At 36.0% G+C, this 22881-nt stretch overlaps 1 protein-coding gene across 2 annotated transcripts in view; it reads right to left on the reverse strand.

Moving 5' to 3' along the window:
- LOC114653611 (leukocyte elastase inhibitor-like) overlaps positions 1–22881 on the reverse strand; it is a 48095-nt gene that overhangs the window by 20977 nt on the left and 4237 nt on the right. For both annotated transcript variants that reach the window (XM_028804016.2, XM_028804015.2), the window contains exon 2: positions 8033–8221. In XM_028804016.2, coding sequence (XP_028659849.1) covers positions 8033–8200 — 168 coding nt within the window. In that variant the 5' untranslated portion in view covers positions 8201–8221. The remainder of the gene's footprint in view (positions 1–8032; positions 8222–22881) is intronic.

The following is a 22881-nucleotide window of genomic DNA, read 5'->3' on the forward strand; positions in this document are numbered from 1 at the left end:
TTTAGTGCTAATGACTAACAACAGAGATGCAGTCTGTACAGTTAATCAGCAGCTCTAGTCAGGATAGGCTAAACTAAAGTAGTGAGTCTTCAGCCGGGATTTAAAAGCTGAGAACGAAGGGGCACCTCTTATTGTAGCAGGCACACCATTCCACAGTTTGGGGGCCCTGTAACTAAAAGCTCGACCTCCCACTGTTATTTTATTAATTCTTGGAATCATAAGCAGACCGGCATCTTGAGATCTTAATGTGCGCTCAGGTTTGTAACTCATGATAAGTTCAGACAAGTAAGCCGGACCTTGGCCATTTAATGCTTTATATGTAAAAAGGAGTATTTTGAAATTTGCCCTAAACTTAACCGGGAGCCAGTGTAAGGATTTAAGAACTGGAGTTATGTGTTCGTATTTTCTTGTTCTTGTAATAATTCTTGCAGCAGCATTTTGGATTAACTGGAGGCAGTATACAGAACAGTTTGAACATCCAGTGAACACCGCATTGCAGTAGTCAATCCTACTGGAAATAAATGCATGAATTAATTTCTTAGAATTCTATTTATTTAGAAAGCGCCTTAATTTCCCAACATTTTTAAGATGGAAGAAGCATGTTTTGAGCAATTTTGTAATATGCGCTTTAAATGACATGCTAGAGTCAAAGATAACTCCTAGATTGCGGGCTGATTCAGTAAAATTAATGGTGATTCCAACCGAGTTAAATGGTGACAGAATATTGTTGTGATCAGCGTCATTCCCTCCAACAATTAACATCTGTTTTATCTGTGTTTAAAGATGAGTAGTTCTCATCCATCCACTCCTTTAATTCGGTAACACAACTAATTAAAGACAACATCGGAGAAACTTCATTTGATCTAAATGAAAGGTATAACTGGGTGTCATCTGCATATGAGTGAAAATTAACATTATGTTTCCTAATGATAGATCCCAGTGGAAGCATGTAAAGTGAAAACAGTAAAGGTCCCAGTACTGAGCCCTGTGGGACAACATATCTCACTTCTGTGTATAATGATGGAGTACTGTCAGCACATTTCTGTACATATTGTAATCGATTTGATAAATAAGAACTAAGCCCAACATCATTTTCTAGCCTGTGCAGTAAAATAGAGTGGTCAATTGTGTCAAATGCTGCACTTAAGTCTAACAACATAATTACAGTGGAGTTTCCTTCATCAGAGGACACCAAAATGTTGTTTACAACCTGCATTAGTGCTGTTTCTGTACTATGACCAATGTGGAAACCAGACTGGAATTTCTCAAATAAATTGTAATGCGTAAGGTGTGACTGAAGCTGATTGGCGACTACTTTTTCTAGTATTTTAGAGAGAAACGGTAAGTTTGAAATAGGCCTATAATTATTTAGTATGTGTGGGTCTAGGTCTGACTTTTTAAGTAATGGTTTAATGACTGACACTTTTAGTGCATCAGGTACTGTGCCATGCAATAATGAACTACTGATAATGTTTAGAATAGGCGCTGCAAGAACATCCATTGAACTTTTTACTAGTTTTGTTGGCACTAGATCTAGGGAACAAGTAGTGGGCTTCATTTTAGAAATTAAAAGTTAAGACTTCCTGCTCAGCTACAGGTTTAAAAATTACTAAAGTGCTGAATGCAATGCGAGACAGGGTCTGCTAAGCTAGTATTTCGTTTGTACTGTGATGCTGAGATCTGGGATCTTATATTTTTAATTTGTTCATTGAAAAAGTTCATAAAGTCTGTACTGCTAATATCTGTTGGTATTTTGCACTGTAGATCTGAATTTCCATTTGTTAATTTAGCCACTGTTCTAAACAGTACCTGAGGATTTTTATAATTGCTATCTATTATTGTAGAATAGTATTCTGAGCAAGCTTTAAAGAGAGCTTTTTTATATTTATTAACACTCTCTGTCCATGCAATTTGAAAGACATGTAGCTTTGTTGTTCTCCATCTGCGCTCCAGTTTTCGACACTCTAATTTAAGAGCTTGAGTGTTTTCATTAAACCAAGGAGAGTTTCTATGTGCTTTGATCACTTTTGTTTTAAGGGGAGCCACTGTGTCCAGAGAATCTCTCAAGGTCACATTATAATGTGATGTTAGCTGATCTAAATTGTTTTCCACGTTTACATTTGATGTTAACTGATCTAAATGGTTTTCCACAATTACACTCGACTTACTCAAAGTATCTATAAATTTTGAAACAGAATTACAATCTAGATGTTGCACTGTCTTTGTTTTAATCTGTGAGTGTGTTGGAAAGGGCAGGACTAAATCAAATGTAATTAAGTAGTGATCAGAAATAACTTCATTTAATGGAGTAATATTTAAATTTTGAATTTCAACTTTGTACGTTATAACTAAATCTAATGTGTGGTTATGATTATGAATTAGACCTTTGCCATTCTGACAAAATCCTACTGAATTTAACAAATAAGTAAAACATTTGCTAAAAGTGTCAGTTTCCACATCAATGTGTACATTAAAATTCCCCATTAGTACTACATGATCATAATTTATAGCCAAATCAGATAAAAGGTTGCTGAATTCAGTCATGAACAATGAATATGGCCCTGGTGGTCTGTAGACTAGAACTATAATTGTGTTGGAATCTGTTTTAATATTTAAAATGAATGCCTCAAAGGATGTGAAGTCACCTAAATTTTTAGATGTGATTTGCATTTTGTTACAATGAATTATTTCAAGGCTTCCTCCTTGACCAGAATCTCTAGACTTATGAAGGAACGAGTATCAATCTGGTGACGCCTCAGCTAGGGGAACAGTGTCACATTTACTAAGCCAGGTTTCAGTGAGAAGACACAGATCAGATTTTGTACTTAATATAATATCATTTACCAAAACAGCGTTACTGACAAGACAGCGAATGTTCAATAAGCAGCATTTAAAACTGCATGCTTCTTTCTGAGCTGGTGATATATTTTTTGTTTTAATTTGAAGTAAATTTCTATTACAGATGCCCCTGGTGGAGGGTCTGTTTTTATCCCTGGGTCTAATTATACACCTTATTTTTTGGTTATCAGATAATTTATTATTACAATGGAAGGCATCATTAACAGTAGGAACAAGAAAATCTGGAGGTTGTGGTGGGGGGGGTTCAACCGTATAAACTGAACACTGAAAGAGCCTGTAAATAAACTGCTTCCAAGTAACTGCCCTATTTGTGCAGATCAAAGAATCAGAAGGGACTCAATTCCTCATACTGCTTGCCTAAATGTCTACATGTCGGTCATAAAAAAATGTAGAATATAATTATGCTTTTTTTCTTCTTTTATTTCACACTTTAAACATGTCTTATAAACAAATTTGGGGGCTGGTGGTAGAATTATGATAAAGTTAGTTTGTCATTGAAAGAAATGAATGAATCAGTCAGTCAGTAATCCCGACCTTTCATTAAACTCAACCAAATGACTTAAATCCCTTTGGTATATACTGGAATGTCCATCACCACACAGAATTAACATATTTTGACATCCATGAATTATGAGTTTTAAACTAGAGTTGCTTTACACAAGTAACAGTGCTGAAGTGAAGTGAAAATGATACAAGATAAAGCACATGCGGTGAAAGAACTTATTGGGCATGGCTGGCTAAGGCAGCAGATGTTTGCTTTTCATGTGCAGAAGAGGAAGCAAATCTTGCATCTAGGGAGCTGGCCATGTCCTTGATACACTGCAAGTGGATACTAGTTTGATTCACATTGTGTGGAATTTGCATATTACCCTAGATTTGCATTCAGATTCTCATTATGTTTGCTACAGAAATTCCCCAACATTGTAACTTGTGATGAGCGAACCCCACAGAGTTGCTTCAGCAAATCAGGGAAATGTTTAGGAACTTTGTCAAACTCCACGAAATGTATTTAAGTCAAAGTGGAAGAAGGAACTGAGCTAGTTTTGAGTGGTGCAATGGTCCTTCAAATGCCTCTGTGGGCTAAGGGAGCATCTGCCAACTATGGTGGACACAATTACTGGGGCCAAAAATATGTACTAAGCTATGAGGTAACCGTGCTAGCCACTGTGCCACTCAGTCTAAAACGACAAAAGGTGCAGATGGAATGAACAGCACAAACAAAACATAGCAAATGGCAAATGGCCACAAACCAGCAATAAGTAAATAAAATCTAGATAATTCTGCTCACAGAGTTACAATCTTGAGGCACACATTGGACATGCCACAAAGCAATGGCATGAGACTGGCTTATTAGCAACCGTTGCAGCTCTAGGGACGGCTGGAATTTCCTTTTTGTTTCCAATGTATTTTTGCTTATGCTTTGCACTTTTTTCTTCCATCAACAAGAAAGAAACACCTTGTAAATATTAAAAAAGCATTTTTATTGTTATTATTTCATAGGGTCTCCTGTGCTTTTTTTTTTTTTTTTTATATATATATAAATAAGTTATGACGTCATGCATACATGAAGTGGATCAGCAATGTCCTTATAGTACACATGCATGAAAGTTCTCAGCATGGCTCCTACAACTCTGTGATGTCACACTTGACTCGCAAAGCATCAGGTGATGTTTGGGTTGAACGTTTGTCTACACCAGGGGTTCTCAAAGTCGGTCCTGGGGGTCCACTGTGGCTTCAGGTTTTTGCTCTCACTGATCTCAATTAATTACCTGATAGTTTTTTTTTCTGTTTTCTTATTCTATATTAAGAAAGCACATTGGCATGATTTTTACATTTATAAGACATTTAGAAATATTTCTGCTTTTGCTATAGGTTTAAATGCTTAACTCACTTTTGTTGCTTTCATTATATTTTGCCCTTTCTCTGTGCAGTTTGCTCCCTTCATTGTATCTTAATAATGACAATGTAATAAAATGAATAATATAATAATGATAAAAATGAGTAGAGCAGACACCCAGGCAAACAACACTGAATTGTGAAAGGTTTCAACTACTTTAGTGTTAGACCCACTAATTAGAAAATAATGGATTAATTAAACAATTAGAACACCCAGAAAAATAGAATGAACATCAAGATAAAAATATTGTTAAAAAGAAAAAAAAATACATTATTCCCATACAACTGCTTAGTACATTTTAATATATATAATTTTTTTTACCAAACCTAGTTTTCTAATTTCTATATTATTCCCAGAACACAGAATCTGGGAAATAACAGTTCACTTTATTAACCCATGAGTCCAATTAAAAACAGAAGCTGGTTGGAACAAAAACCTGCAGCCATAGGGGGTCCCCAGGACTGATAGTGAGAAGCCCCGGTATTCACCATCTGCACAGCAAATTCCCAGGAAAATATTTGGTGAACAAGATCATGGGTGAACACAACATATTCACTGCGAAAAATACTTTACCATATTTCATCAATCAACATAAATTTTGACATGTATAAAACAATGATTAATTTAATTCCACAAATTTAAAATAGAATTCACGCTAAATTAACTTTTCCAATCCCTGCATGCCACAATATTAGCAAACTTCCACTCAGGAGTGATCGACAATTCATTTCACCACCTAGCATTCTTCTTTTATAAATGCACAGATTACCACCTCTTAATGCTTCTACCAGTTGTATTATGGCTGTGGCTCCTCTTAATTTTATGATGCTTATGATAAGCAATTTCTGCCAGCATTCTACATTTTAAAATCTAATATTTAAATGAGCTAACATATGTCTTCTGTAAGTTAAGTTTTTTTTAACCATGAAAGTCTTCTGGAAATATTATAGGTGAGCAAAACTACATGGTGCCATCTAAGTAAACCAAGAGATGTTAAGGATACATGGAAAAAGAAAAGTAACTGTTAAATCTTAAAGAATGACCGTTTTAGGTCACCAGTCAGGACTTAAAATAAGGGTAGCTTCATTTCCAGACTCAGATGAAAAATGTATGTAGCACTCTTATAATAATGCTGGATTAAGCCCGGCCAAAAGTAATGTAATGCCTCTCCTGGAAAGGAAAAAGGAATTTCAGAACATACTATCTAGGTTTACAGATACGAAAATGTCAAACAGCAACCTGAAATCAGACTTTAAGTTATAGAAACATACTAAGACAGTGAAGAGTGCAGGAAATGTTAGAACAAACCTAACAGAACATATGCTATATTACAACATGATTTCCTAAAACACATCACAATACAGAGAAATCTTGATCATTATGAATACTGAATTTCCAAAGATTAATTAAGGAACTACATTAAGCAAATTGACACTTGCTGAGAGAGCTTTAGGGTCAAGTTGCTTAAAATACAACTGCCATGAGGGTTGCAATCTGATAATCTAGCAAAGGAAGTGAATATTTTAATTTAGCAATAGAGATACGGATAAATTGTTTAAAATCATACAAAAAAAACTATGCCTTCTGCAATCAACCTGAAGCTTACAGGAGAATTCAAGTAATAAACCAAATGAAGTAAATAAAATTTAAACTGTACAATGTAAAATGCATCTTGCATACTGCATGACAAAACATATTTTATAAAACATACTTGTTATATGTATTTTCACTTTATGAATATTTTGATTTATTCATATTTAAAAAGTTTAAGACAAGACAGTTCTTAATATATCAACAATGACTGAGTCCTGATCTGCAGGTTTACCAGTAGCTGTTTTGAATTGTTCCATTTTTGTAAATATTTTCCCCCACTTTGCCATTGCAGCTTTTTGTGCTAATCAGCGCCAAAAATCATTTTGCAAAGTAAGTGGGTGAATTACTGTATAGCAACCTTTTATCCAATAATTTGTCCACCTCATGTGTAACTTATATGAACAACATATTCAAGTGCCAAATCAATGCTGTGCCTTCTGAGTCTTTTTTGACCAAATTCTGACACACCTTTTTAGGTGCTCTGGCTGTCAGAGTTTTCACCACTAACCTATTTTATACTGATTGACCATCTCAACCTCTAGTAATGATGATCCTTGGTTTTAGAACAGATGACATTTAGGATGCTTTTATGGGATGAAAACAAACAGTACCCTAAATGTAGAGTAAAATCTACTACAGAAAGAGTAAAATCCACTAAAGTACATAGACAGATACATAGATATTACTTTATTTATTAAAAGGGAAAATTAGCTTTCAGAGAAGCTGAAGTAATATAGAAATATGGCAGGTTAAAACTGACCCAAAGAACATAGCAGTGTTCAAAATGTGTAGCAGCTGTACAAAAATGTGATTTGTAGAAATGACTGTGCTTTTTGTAAAGTTAGGGCACTTTATTAAAAGTCTTAACATCTCTGAGCTGAAAAGATGGTATTTAGGTAGTTTTTATGAGTTGTGAAAAAACTACTCTAAATGCAATGGAAAATTCATTAGAGTCAATAATGACCAAGATGACAAAGCTATGCTTAAAATATGTAGAAGCTCCACAAAAATGTGATATTAGGATATGTTGCTTTTTGTAAATTCAGGGTGCTTTACTAAAGTCCTTTACAATGCAGACCTGAAAAGATTTCATTTAAAATACGGTTATGAGTGGTGAATAAAAAACTACTCTAAATGCTGTTAATGGCAACTAAGTTGTGAGACATTTTTCAATAGTTTGCTTCACATGGAAAAGTACTAAGTGTCTTTTTGTTAAATGTATCCTTCTTCTGAATTTAGTTGAGAGAATCATCTAAGATGTTGATGAATGTAATAAAAACATTGCCAAAAGAACTCTACAGCAAATAGGTACACCTTAAAAAAATTGACAGCCCTCTGGGTATCGACCAAGTATTTATTGGGGAAAAACATAGCAAGCAGGTAGAGAATTTCTATGATCCTCCCTGTTCTGTACTCAAACATCTTCCTCTGGCGTTCATCCATACACCACTCCTTGTTTTTTTAAAAGGAGACCTTTTGATCATGCTCTGTATCATAATACAAATATAAAAGTAAAAGAACATCACACATCACTGCTCTCAATAAAAAGAGTGTTTGTTACCAATATTATTAAATCATGTGAATCATCTGACAGATATGCTTTTAACACATTAATACTGAGATCACCATAAAGTTTTGCCTTTTCTTAAAACCAGGAGGTTCTCTGGTAACATTGCTACTTACCTGCCCGATCTCTGCAGCAGTGTTACCCTTTGAACCAAGATACACCATGCCCATGGCAGATGAGATGCTCAGGGGTGAGTAGAAGATGTTGCTGGTCGGTTTCTTGTCACCAAACATCTTAAAGAGGTCCAAAGAGAACTGAGAGTTTGCACTGCACAGAGACTCCATGATTAAATGGTCAGAAGCAATCTGCAATACAATGTTTCACAACAGAAAAACACATTACTAGTGTGCAATGATCAAACACTTGTACATGCAAAAATGTAGTAGAAATAATGTAAGGAGCTATAAAGATGATTTGCGTATTCATTTAAAGAAAAATACACCTTTATTTTTTTTTCCAAACAAGAGGAAACTTGGAAGGTTTGACAATTATGACGTTTCATTGGGCCTTACTTTGGAGTTGAAAAGAAGCCATGTCTGACTCTGAGATCCTACCATTGCTGTTTAAGATCTGGACTATTGAGAACAATATCAAGCTGGAAAATAAAACACTTAAAAAGAGTCATTATTCTGAGGTTACCAAGTGATATTGATGGACACAAAGGAAAACAATCAATGTTACAAAAATTGGTAGTGGTAATGGGTTTAACACTAAACAGTACAAACTGTATTTGAACTGGAATAAATACAAACCAGAGCATGCTTTATGATCTTAAGATGCAAGTCTACTAACAATTCCAAGGATTAATAAAACAACAGTTGGATGTCAATTCTTTAGCTAAAGGACTACAAAGTTGTGGAATGATCTGCATGCTTGTGGTCTTAGCTTTTACATCTAGGCTGAAGAGTCGATACTTTAGTCAACCATACTAAGAGCAGCTGATTAGCTATTCTTGTTGTTAATCAGTTGTACAAAAGTGTGTTAGAATAATTATGCACTTATACTTTCTACTCGGATTCTCTTCTCAGTATCCTGCTGTGAAACTTGATGTTACTACTCTATTATTTCAAGGCTCCTGGAGGTACTGGAAGGCTTGAAGTCTATGAATGAATCAATGGATTAAAAGATTTTGTCTTAGTAGACTGCCCTGCCCAAAGTAATACAACACTGGCCCGTTGGCCTAGGACTTTAAAACTGTGACTATGTCTAACTTTGGCTACAGCTTTGTGTTATAACCAACCATGGACCCCACTTCAGGTTCATTTTCTCCAGGGATGCTGCTGACTAGAATTTTTGTTCTCCTTCTGTTGTCACTTGGTCAGATTTCTAAAAATAATTATAAATAAACCTATATTGTTAGGATTCCTTTATAGTATTCATTTGGGAATTGCTATGCTTTACTGAGTGTTTAAACTAATCTGCATTTTTGTATGTGCACTAGTTTTGCTATCCTTCTAAGACAGGTTCAAATGTACTAATGCAGAACTCAGCATTTACGTTTGCAGTGCACCATCTATTGGAATGTATTTTGCAATACATGTAGTAATAAAATGCACTGCATTTGTCATTCCAACAGACAGTTGTAGAAATAAAAGTTATTGAGTTTTTCATTCCAACAGATGGAGCATCACAAACATTAGAAACTGCTTTTACAAATCCCATACCAAATGGCATATAACTGAGACGTAGCAATCAGATGGTCACCCAGATATTTGTCTTTTTATTGATTGGGATTATGTAAGTGGTAAAGTCTGTATTTTCTTTTTTTAATTATAAATGTGTTATAGTGCTCTAAGCTTGTGCTAAGTGAACAGTGTAATACAAAAAAAAATTAAAACATTTAATACACTTACCATTTTCAGAATGTTTTACATTACTGGATGACAATTAGCTGGAGACGATCCTGACAACATTTGACAAGAACCAACCTTGGATTAGAAATCTGACTACAGCAGGGTATACTCAACAAAATTAAACCTGACATATAAAACTATTTGGCATGACTTGGATCATGGCAGCAAACCACTAATAAAGCCCAGGGTACAATGGAAAATGGGCCAACTTAAACAGTGGATATCTAAATTGAATCCGTGGAGAGGTTTGCCAGCAGTAACAACTACTGTTTCACTGGCCACTCATGTAAGTGCAGAAGTTTTGAAAGTTTTTTTACAATTTCTGTTTATTTCTAAGTGACTTTAAACAATGACCACTGCAGTGATTGAAGTTAAGAAATTAACTGATAAAATGGAGAAAAAAAACTGTATGTAGTTTTCTGCTAAGATTGCCAGATTTATACAATGTCTGCAAGTTATATTTACCAACACCTAACATAATTCCAAATACTTATGGTTGGACTCATAGCCCCCTAAACTCTATCCCTGCCCTTACATAATATGTTTCATTTTTAAAAGTTTACTAGGTATATGTCATGAACAACTGTTCTAATGGTTATATAGGAGCACTACAGTCATCAGATATCAGCTTACTGTTGTTTCCCTTGAGGCTACAAATTCATTCCAGAGGTTTTCAAGCTTCCACCTCCTGGTTCCAGTCAAATAATCAAAGCTTATTTTCAGATGATCTCACTGGCATTAAACAAAAAAAAAAATCTGCTTTGTTAGCCAGCTCAACAAAGAATGTTTGTGATACTGGCTTTGATCTAATTAGAATAGTCCATATATGATTTTAGCTGCAGCTGCATTTCTTCTTGCCTATTTGATCTTTTACTTTTGCTAATTTCAAAACAAACAATGTGATCTGGATGCTTTACTTTTCATGAAAGTATGACACAATAGTGCAGCGGTTAACATTACTGCTTCATTGTTCAAATGACCTAGATTTAAATCCTAGCATGGTTATGGTATGTATGCAACTTGTATACTTTTTTCATGATGTATGTGTCTTCTCCGGGTGCTTAGGTTTTCATCCCAAAGTGTTGCATGTTAGCTTAACATGATTGGCAAATCTAAAATGACCCTGCGTAAGTAAGTGTCAGCATGGGTTGGCGTGTGCTCCAAATTGTCACTGCATATCATGTGGGATTGTTTTGGACATGATGTTGCCTTTACTCCATTACAGTTCACTGGAAAGCTATGTGGGCAGCATCACACTACATGAGTTTGAGTTGGACAGCATATCATACTTAAGTGCAGTTTCTGGATCTCCTTGCTATGAGGATATCAAATTACATAGGTTTCACAAGAGTCCTCAAATTCAACTCCCTGACAACTTCTCGGTGCAGTTTCAAATTTTTTATTTCCAGAATAAGAATCATAACACTTTGTAGAGGTATACATACAAAACAGAGAACAACCTAATAGTAGCTGCCACTGCTACTGCTATCTGTGGTTTCCTTTATAAATGAGAACAAAATTTAAGAGGATACATTGTACAATCTGGAAAAGACATTTGCTTGGCCTGTGGCCAACACGGTTATGTGCATTGTACTTTTCGTTGAGTGCTTATTGGTTGAAAAACTCTAGCACATACAGAAGCCTGGCCCTACAACTTGCAACAAAATTAGACCTGTTTAAGCAAAATAATTGAGTTGCTAGGGATGTCACACTAAATGTCTGATGAACATGACACGCAACAGGACTGTCCATGACCCACTAAGATTATGTAAATGAAGGTTAGAGGGGAAATTCACTAAAAAAGTCATGGAATATGACAGGAGTTAGAGCCAGCTTAGTAAGCAAGCTTATGGACAGTCACTGCATGAAAAGCTAAAATGACAACTTCAGAGGGGATGACTAAATAAATATTGAAGCGAATGATTGCTACGGGTTGCCACTGATTCCACTTCATTGCAAAGTTTGAAAGTGAGTGTTCCATCCACCTTGATGATGTCAAATTCTTAAAGACAGCAGAGATAAAAAAAGGATTATTTAAGTGTGGAGTGGCAAAAATAAAACTTTGTATTATCATTTTAAAAAAAGGAACACCATTCCAACTTCGAATTTAGTGTAATTAAGCTAAAAAACACAAAAACAAACTTCAAGAATATCCTGATAAACTCAGCAGTTTAAAAATGTTTTAACTGGAAATACAAGATTTTAAAAAAGTTACTGTAAATCATTTTTCACCTAAGGAATATTTTATGTGTTTGCCTTGTACAAAATAAGGATTTCTACAACCTGCTACCAGAAAGAATGTCTGTGTTTTTTATATATATACAGCGCATCACTTTTTCCACCTTTTGTTATGTTACAGCCTTATTCCAAAATGGATTAAATTCATTTTTTCCCTCAGAATTCTACACACAACACCCCATAATGACAACGTGAAAAAAGTTTACTTGAAGTTTTTGCAAATTTATTAAAAATAAAAAAACTAAGAAATCACATGTACATAAGTATTCACAGCCTTTGCTCAATACTTTGTCGATGCACCTTTGGCAGCAATTACAGTCTCAAGTCTTGTTGAATATGATGCCACAAGCTTGGCACATCTATCCTTGGCCAGTTTCGCCCATTCATCGGTGCACAGCCATTTTAAGATCTCTCCAGAGATGTTCAATCGGATTCGAATCTGGGCTCTGGCTGGGTCACTCAAGGACATTCACAGAGTTGTCCTGAAGCCCCTTTGATATCATGGCTGTGTGCTTAGGGTCATTGTCCTGCTGAAAGATGAACCGTCGCCTCAGTCTGAGGTCAAGAGCGCTCTGGAGCAGGTTTTCATCCAGGATGTCTCTGTACATTGCTGCAGTCATTTTTCCCTTTATCCTGACTAGTCTCCCAGTTCCTGCCGCTGAAAAACATCCCCACAGCATGCTGCTGCCACCACCATGCTTCACTGTAGGGATGGTGCCAGGTTTCCTCCAAACGTGACGCCTGGCATTCACACCAAAGAGTTCAATCTTTGTCTCATCAGACCAGAGAATTTTCTTTCTCATGGTCTGAGAGTCCTTCAGGTGCCTTTTGGCAAACTCCAGGTGGGCGGCCATGTGCCTTTTACTAAGGAGTGGCTTCCGTCTGGCCACTCTACCATACAGGCTAGATTGGTGGACTGCTGCAGAGATTGTTGTCCTTCAGGAAGGTTCTCCTCTCTCCACAGAGGACCTCTGGAGCTCTGACAGAGTGACCATCGGGTTCTTGGTCACCTCCCTGACTAAGGCCCTTCTCCCCCGGTCGCTTAGTTTAGATGGCCGGCCAGCTCTAGGAAGAGTCCTTGTGGTTTCGAACTTCTTCCAGTTATGGATAATGGAGGCCACTGTGCTCATTGGGACCTTCAAAGCAGCAGAAATTTTTCTGTAACTTTCCCCAGATATGTGCCTCGAGACAATCCTGTCTCGGAGGTCTACAGACAATTCCTTTGACTTCATGCTTGGTTTGTGCTCTGACATGAACTGTCAGCTGTGGGACCTTATATAGACAGATGTGTGCCTTTCCAAATCATGTCCAGTCAACTGAATTTACCACAGGTGGACTCCAATTAAGCTGCAGAAACATCTCAAGGATGATCAGGGGAAACAGGATGAACCTGATCTCAATTTCAAGCTTCACAGCAAAGACTGTGAATACTTATGTACATTTGCTTTCTCAATTTTTTTATTTTTGATAAATTTGCAAAAACCTCAAGTAAACATTTTTCATGTTGTCATTATGGGGTGTTGTGTGTAGAATTCTGAGGAAAAAAATGAATTTAATCCCTTTTGGAATAAGGCTGTAACATAACAAAATGTGGAAAAAGTGATGCGCTGTGAATACTTTCTGGATGCACTGCATATTATATAATATAATATATATATATAATCCATCCATCCATTATCCAACCTGCTATATCCTAACTACAGGGTCACGGAGGTCTGCTGGAACCAATCCCAGCCAACACAGGGCGCAAGGCAGGAAACAAACCCCGGGCAGGGTGCGCACACACACACCCACACACCAAGCACACACAAAGGGCCAATTTAGAATCGCCATTGCACCTAACCTGCATGTCTTTGGACTGTGGGAGGAAACCGGAGTACCCGGAGGAAACCCACACAGACACGAGGAGAACATGCAAACTCCACGCAGGGAGGACCTGGGAACCGAACCTAACTGCAAGGCAGCAGCGCTACCCACTGCGCCACACAATATAATCCATTTATTTGATTTATTACCACATCTTAAAAACAAGTTTCATTCTACTCACTCAGCTACATTTTGAAGTGTTTGGATTGAAGTTCACTACAATCCTAAACTGGATTAAAAGGCTTGGTTAAGGCACAGATAAATACATTTAAACAGACAGACAGAAACAGACTGCATACATTTATAAGACTACTAGACATTTTGTGCACACAAGGGAGGAATGTAAGAACTGCCCATAATGAAACTTGCATAACATGCACAACTGTTTGAGATGTTCTTTGTTTAAAAGTGACATTTTTCTGACACTCCCAAACAAGACTTTTCATGTAAGGAGGACAGAATGTATTTAGCTTTACTCGATTTAGATGCAGGTAAAACTAATGTAAAATTAGTTAAAAAAAAAATAATTTACTCTTTACCACCCTACTTTGTAAAGAGTAGAGTGTATCCCGATGTCCTGGCTAAATTACCCACCATTGCCAAGTCATTCTGGCCCCTAATCATCCCCCATCTCTAACTAACTATCTCGATCCCCTTCACCACCTAACAGATAATGTGTAGTGAGCATATTGCCACAAAATGGCTGCCCTCGTATCATCCAGGTGGATGCCGCACATTAGTGGTGGTTGAAGTTGTTCCCAACTCACTATGCAAAGTGCTTTGAGTAGTGAGAAAAATGTTATTTGAATATAAAGAATAATTAATTATTATTCTTATTAAAATGTGAATGCTAAAACTTAAGCAGCAGTATTATCACCTTATAATTAAAAATCTGCCTTTTTATGATGTTGCTGAAGTGAAACTTACATTCCCAATTGTTGGAGCATAAAACATTTGTAACCAAGTCCTTAATTACTTTGCATAAGCTTAGAAGAAATAGAAACAAGCATGTCTTTTCCAGGGTTTCAACAAAAAAAAGAGTTGCAGCACTCTGGCTAAATATAAAAGTTTTATTTTTATAGATTTAGTAGGAGTGAACTAAGACAGCAAAAACATTTTAAAAATATGCCTCTAATTAAAAAGAAAGGAAACATTATTAATAATTTGCAGATTTACCTTACACAGAAGTCTGTATTTTAGAGCTGGAAACACTCAACAGCAAGCCCTTGAATTTTGTTGGTTATTGTACAAAATCGCCCACTTTTCTTGTTTGCATTACGCTTAAATAGTCTCTGTAGTCATGATCTTTATCTGCCTGTTTAAGATAACAGCCATACCTACTTTTACTCAGTATTGGTTTCTTAAAGTCATGAAGTTGAAAGTTTTGTATCCCTTGCATTTTGTCTACAGAAAGGGCCCATTTAAACTTGATTTCACTGCTAATCAATAGTAACCAAATTTCCCCCTTGGGACAAAATAAAGTAATTCTATCTATCTATCTGTTTATAAATTCTGAATGAAACAAGTAATCAAAACAGAATAACAGTAAACTATGCTCTAACAATAGCATAAATAATCAAATTCAGCTGTGGAAAACACATTACTGGTCAGGGAGCAAAATACTCTCCCACTCCATAATAGTGACAATATTCCCAAAAAAGATCCAAAGTTTCCTATTTTTGTTTGTTTGTTTTTTTAATGATAGTATTCTCCACAGAATGCCTCACAAATGCAAAAAATTCACACACAAAATTAACTAACAAACATAACAGCATATGTCTAGGACCTGATGACAATGAAAAAGAAAAAAAAAGATTAAAAAGATTGTATGAAATAAAAAGTATTGGGGCTCTCAGATCTTAAAGTAAATGTTCAAAAGACTGAATGGTCACCTAACTGTTCCCGGGGATTTTTTTATACAAAGACAAACCTCTCCAGAGAGATTTCAAGTGAAATGACAATAGATGGGATCAAACTCTAGTGACACGATTCTCCCATCTATTGTTATGCCATTGTTCAAATTAACTAAACATTTTAATCAAGTGAATAAACTTTAGTATAATGAACACTGATTTTTTTCTCATCCTAATGATTTTTTTTTTCATGACTGCAATAATACAGAGACAAATCAAAACTAAAGCAAGGACAATACACAACCAATTCACACAGAAATACACAATGGCTGGATTGTAATGTGACAATCTCTAATAAATTTTCAGCTATGCATCATTAAGAATTAATTTGCACCACTTTGGGAATTTTGCATGCGTTTTTCTCATTGTAATTAATTTAATCATTGTGGCAATGACAAAATTTTGCCGCCATCTTGAAGGATTTTCAGCTACATCACTGCACTTTTGTGGTATTTTCAGAGGACTGCGACCATGTTGTCTATAGCAATGGTGTTAATTTCTATTCAAGCATTTGGATGTTGTAGCAACATGTGGCACCATCACTTGGAGCCTATATAAGATGGTGTCAAAGTTAAATCACAAAGGCAGTTTTAGACCAGGAAGAAAATCTTCTGACACACATGTTGAGTCACCACAGTGACATGAAAGAAATGACTGAATTACAACTGTTGATTGTACTTCTTACATATACAGTTAATAACACAAGTGTGTGATTAAATTTTATTTTTCATATTCTTGTATGTGACTGATAAAGGAAGACTGGAGTCGGAATTCTGCTACACTAGATTATACTGGTTCTCCTATCAATATTTAACCTAGCACAGCAGTAGCAGTGGGACAGGGGTCAAAGATTAACAGGCTTTAATTAAAATCCCTTCTATGAGTGCTAAAGACAAAAGCTAATAGTTAACAACACAGCTGCAAGGACATAAGGTATTGTATATAATCAATACTTAATCAAATAGTGAAAATTATAATTATCAGTAGAAATGAACACTTTCAAAGGCTGAATGGTATTACAGTATTTATTATCCTAGTGTCTGATTCTCTCAAAAACTGACAGACTTGTCTTAACATTTCTTTGGGAGGTTCAGCCCAAATGAGTTTTTCTGTCTGTTGATCAGCTTAGTTTCTTTACTATGATTTTGTCTTTCTTTCTTTCTTTCTTGTTCTGGTCATTTGAGTTGCTGTGTTTCTGCTTCACAAACCTTAATATCTGTCTCCAACTACATACTAGCCCATCTCCCATTTTCTTCTAAGCTCAATACAAATTCTCTGTGAACACCAACTTCTTTTAGGTGTTCATAACAATATGCAGTTCATATTACAAACAGTACTAAAGGACAAATTAAAAAATCATATACTAGTAACAAGACATTAATAATTATTCTTAGAATTGGATCAATGGAAACATTTGCCAACATACAGTACTTCTTGGATGTTTCAGAAGCAGGTTTCTCGCTAGTAACATTTATAACTTTCCTACATGGGCTATAGAAATGTGATTGCTGATCAATTAACATCAGTCCATGTTTCTGTACATCATAGACCATTGAAATATGCTTACTTATACTGACATTGCATATTATTTTATGGTTATTTAAGATAATATGACTGTATTATGGAAGTAATGCAGTATCTTCTTTCTATCCTCCAATGCTGTCAGCAGTTTTTATTTTTTTTACTTGAGCTGGGCAAATTTATCTTACTTTCAGGAAGGAAACTTTCAGGAACTGCTCCAAAGAGATATTAAAGAGAGAATTAAAAATAACATAAAATTATGCCAATTTAGTCACAAGTGGTAAAAGAGACTGAGCTACAGAAACCACAGATCACTATGGTGTTTGAGCTAAACAACAAACTTTCAAACATTCATTCAGTGCACTTTTTCATCACCTTTTAAGAGTCATGTGTCAGGCTTCTCTAGCAATTGCATAAGTAGGTTATAAGAATACTAGAAATCTTAGTGTTCATACTGGCACGAGGGTAACAGACCTGTAATCATCAGCTCCTCTCTCTCATATCCTCATCAGTACATAACATTCTGTAAGCTATTATAAAAATACAGAGTGTCATATTTTGTGCCAAAATACCATCCTGTATATCATTAGTAGTTGCAGTGATTTGTTTTCAGTAAGAGTCAGACAACTGGAAATGTTGCTGTTAAGTGTGTTCATTGTTATTCTTAAGAAACATCTGAAATTACCAAGAACATATTTTTAACAAATTCAGTCTCTCTTCATCCATGTAACTGTACTGCTTGGATGGAAAAAGCAGATCAGAAAAGACGTTAAAGGGATTAGCAGATGGACTAATCAATAATTGTTTATCAAAGAACAGGTCGAAAAAAAAAATCAAATGCTCAGAAAGCAAAACACCAAAACATGATCTGAAAACAAAGTTGAAAGGAAAATGGTGAGTAATAAAGTTAAGAGGTACTAAATCATTAGCAGTGTTACTTGGCAAAAATTTGCAAAATGTATTTTAATAGAGAATATGTTGTGTTTGCCAGTGACCTTGTTCAGTGAATATTTTCCTGAAAATTTGCCCTGTAGCTGGCTTAAATAAAATTTTTCTCTCTGTGACCCATGATGCTGTGTGAGGCCAGCATGACATCACAGAGTTGTAGCAGCCAATTTTGAATGGGACAACACTCCAAGGTGTGTATAATGTTGACCCTAGTAGTGAACTACAAACTAGGGGTAAACTTGCAAATACATTTAAACACAAAATGTACATGCTGGAGGAAACTGAATATGTGTCGATGTATTTGTGACTTAAATGTATAATGTCATTTCTTATGATATTGTATGTGACATGCTGAGCCTATCACTTTAACAGTATTACCTAGAGTGCTGTACAGTTAATGAAAATAGAAAGGAGTAAAGAATCCACATATTTTTTAGTGTTGCACTTATGTGGTAGCAGCAGCAGTGAAAAAGCAAAAGTGTCAGGGGAAATAAAAAACAAACTATACTTTTTGATTTGAGAGTAGCGAGTACCTGCTATTGAATGTGGGGATTGCAAGCCTTTGTGAATTTATGCTTTCTGTCTGAAAGAAATTTTACTGTTCTAATATTTCATTCTATTAATTTTATCTCAGGGAGTCACAGTGGCACAGTGTTGCCACACAGCTTGGATCACATTTTTGCCACAAGAATCTGTCCAGCATAGTAGGACACTTAAAAGACAATTGCACCATTGGAATTCATTGAAAACTAATTCAGTTTATGCTTCCCCATTGTCATCAGTGAAGTTCCCAAACATTTCCAAAATAATTTCACCAAACTCAAGTAGCAGCGAATTCAGCCGGGTTTGCTCATCACTAATCACTACCAAGCACCATGAAAATTCTTTGTTGCCGTACCAGAAACTTGGATAATGAAGATGTACAATGTTGACCTTTATATCATCTCATGAAGATCATCACTTGTTGCGACCTCCCATTTGCAGGTGGTAGCAATGATCATAGCAACTACGAATGAATACAACCCAAAATGACAGCATCCATAAGGAAAATAAAATGATGGCGAACCAAGGATTATTTTTATCGAACTGAAACAGACAGTAAAATTACCAAACCAATTACAGAATTGGATTATATGTATTCCGAAACTCATATAAAGAAGAAAACACAGAAATATGTGGAATAACGTCCAAGAAAAAGTTTAATAATAACAACATTTACGTATGTTCGTGATGGTAATAATGTCAAAAAGATTTTTTCTGCCAGAGATATATACAAATAAGGCCTATTTTGTATTTCTGTGGATAGGAATGCTTGAACTGCCTGCTTGCTGAATTTGAGGAAATATTAAACAAGGAGACCACACTACCTTGAGGGTTGGCCCTCATTCTCCACTATGGCAAACACTTAAAAGTCAGGCTTCTTGCTGATTAAGCAACTAGCTTGCAAATTTAAATAAAAACTGGCTGAGTTTCTTTTGATTGAGAGATATTACCAATGTATCAAGATGCTAAATATGATAATGTTATGACAGTCATCCTTTATGTTGCAGCCTGCACTTGAAAATTGAGCAAAGATACTAATGAGAACAAAACACACAACAGCCTTTGCAAAGAAAACATCAAAATAAATACTAACAACTTTAAGGGAACAAATAATAAACACACACTTAAAAAGAAGGTCTTATAAATCTCAATTTAATTTGAATATTATGTTGGTAATATTGAACTCCCTCACCGACGTTTTACATTCATGTGTCTTAATCTACGTATGTGCCAAAGCTAGTCAACAATCACTTTTAAATACTAACAGTCATTATTAAAGTTAAACTCAAGAAATAAACATTTACTAAATTCAGATATTTTTCCTTTGTATATGAGAGTTGATATTTACTGCTATGTAGGTCATAAAAATCTCTCCAATCAACAGAGAAGTAAAGCACATTCAATGCTATAAATACAGAGTAGAATAATTTGAGTTAATGGAGCATTAAAAACTTATATTTCAAAACTAAATGCCATCAAATAGTATGCTAGATAAAAAAACTGCATTTTACAATTTTTTCATCTTTTCATATGATGGATTCTTACTGTATATTATACTGTAAAGCATGGGTGCCTGAGGATTACCTTCTAGACTCATATAAGATATGTAATGTAAGCCGACTATACTTCCTTAGAAGGCTGGCATCCTTCAATATCTGCAATAAGATGCTGCAGATGTTCTATCAGACGGTTGTGGCGAGCACCCTCTTCTACGCGGTTGTCTGCTGGGGAGGCAGCATAAAGAAAAGGGATGCCTCACGCCTGGACAAACTGTTGAGGAAGGCAGGCTCTATTGTAGGCACGGAGCTGGACAGTTTGACATCTGTGGCCAAGCAACGGGCACTGAGCAGGCTCCTGTCAATAATGGAGAATCCACTGCATCCACTAAACAGTGTCATCTCCAGACAGAGGAGAAGCTTCAGCGACAGACTGCTGTCACTTTCCTGCTCCACTGACAGACTGAGGAGATCATTCCTCCCCCACACTATGCGACTCTTCAATTCCACCCAGGGGGGTAGACATTAGCATTATTTAAAGTTATTGTCTGTCTGTATACCTGCATTGTTATCACTCTTTAATTTAATATTTTCTTTATCAGTATGCTGCTGCTGGAGTATGTGAATTTCCCCTTGAGATTAATAAAGTATCTATCTATCTATCTATCTATCTATCTATCTATCTATCTATCTATCTATCTATCTATCTATCTAATAACCTGCTGGGACAAGAGGGGGAGACAATGCCAGGAGGGCACATCAACCACGTCACCACACAACTAAACCACACCTCTTCAGGTTGGGACAATATAAATTCAAGGGTTCCCAGAAAATGGCGTCTCAGTCAGAGCAACTATGTCCTGCTTGGCACAGCTCCCAGACCCAGACCTGCCCAAGAGAGCTGATTTATTTGAGAAGCCACAGGGGCCACAAAGGCATTTGTTATGTCTAATGTCTGTTGTGCCATGTGCACAAGAGGTAGGAATTATACTGACTTATTGCTGCTCATTTTTGTTCTTTGTTTTGGACACTGGCAGTAAATAGGGTGACCCGGTAGCACTCCAACTTTTCTTTGATTCTTCTCTCCCTTATTTGCCTTCCTCAATACATAATACAAAAGTTTAAACCAGTTTACAGATGAGCTCTAGTGGCTAAAGCACTGGATTTTAATTAGCAGGGCTGACAGCTCAGCCTCTACCTGTCATCTCACTATCTCACAGTGAGAGTAAAATCTTTTTAAAACCTGAAAAATGTCAATAGTTTAGACCCCCTAAGTAGTAATAACAATGTAAAGGCCAGGGACTAGTGCACTTCCCACAATCCGAAGAAGTCCCACTGGCAAGTAAGCAATTTTATGTAATTTATGCCCTCTGATGTCCAGGCATCCCATTTAATGTGTGACTGCCACCTTGCTTTTTGTGTCTGGTCACTGTTGCTTATGGGATCACATCCTGGATAGGGGATCAACAGATATACTCTGTCAGGGCCTGAATTTGATTTGTCACAGAGGGAGGATTACCCCCTAGTGTTACAACAAATGGGATAGGATTTACAGAGAATTATATGGACTATGTGATTTATATTACCATGTGCTACATACCAGATTTATTCACCAAGTCTTTCTGTTCCATTTAGTAACAAAAAAAGAAAATAATCTGCTTAAAATCAACACTAAAAATAAAACTGTAAAAAGTATCATATCAGTGTTATATGAGAGTTCGTGAATACCAAGACTATTCAGGACTTTTTTTTTTTATTATTATTTATACAAACTCTTTACAACTTTTATAACAATACACTGTTCAAATTACGTCTGTTAACCAAGTCACTTCATTAGGTTTGTGACATTTGCCATTTTGAGATTATGTGTGCACGAGTACATGGACAAAACTTTAATAATACTAACTAATGTGTAATATTTAATGGATGGGTCAAATGCAAATACAAATGTCAAAAAACTAATCAAAAAAATTTTCTAATTATTCTGTTTTGCTGTTAGCAATGAAGTATATTGTTTTAGCCATTCTGCCAATGGCACATCCCTTCAATTATGCACTTCCATTAGTACATGACATTTTTACCACTGCAGAGATTAGCCTTGTGCTTCTTGTCCTCAGCCACACAAGTGTATGTCCAATTGGGACATTTTTAAACAGTAAAATATGTTTTTTTTTTTTTTGAATGAAAATACAGTATAAAGCAGCTCATTTCACATTTAATGTCTGGCCACAGATACAGAGAAAGCTGGGATTAAAACTTGTCTTGATCTTTACTTGCTACCACTGTAAGTGGCACTGCCAGTGTGGAGGCTTCCTCTGAATACACTGCTTTTATCCCATATCCCAAAGAAATGCAGATTTAAATTTTCTGATGACTCCATAGTAGTTCTGTGGATGTGTACAAGAAAGTGCTTCATCCAAGGTTACTTTCAGCCTCACATCCAGTGCAACCAAGATAGAAACCTGCTCGCCACGAGCTTGATGAGCTGTAATTGCTAGACTTCGTTCATTGTTGGACAGGCAACTGCATTACATTCAGAAGGTGCCTCAAATTAAGTCACTGCAACTCACAGTTAATTGGTTGTATC

This window comes from Erpetoichthys calabaricus, chromosome 6 (genome assembly GCF_900747795.2).
Source record: "Erpetoichthys calabaricus chromosome 6, fErpCal1.3, whole genome shotgun sequence".
NCBI lineage: Eukaryota > Metazoa > Chordata > Cladistia > Polypteriformes > Polypteridae > Erpetoichthys > Erpetoichthys calabaricus.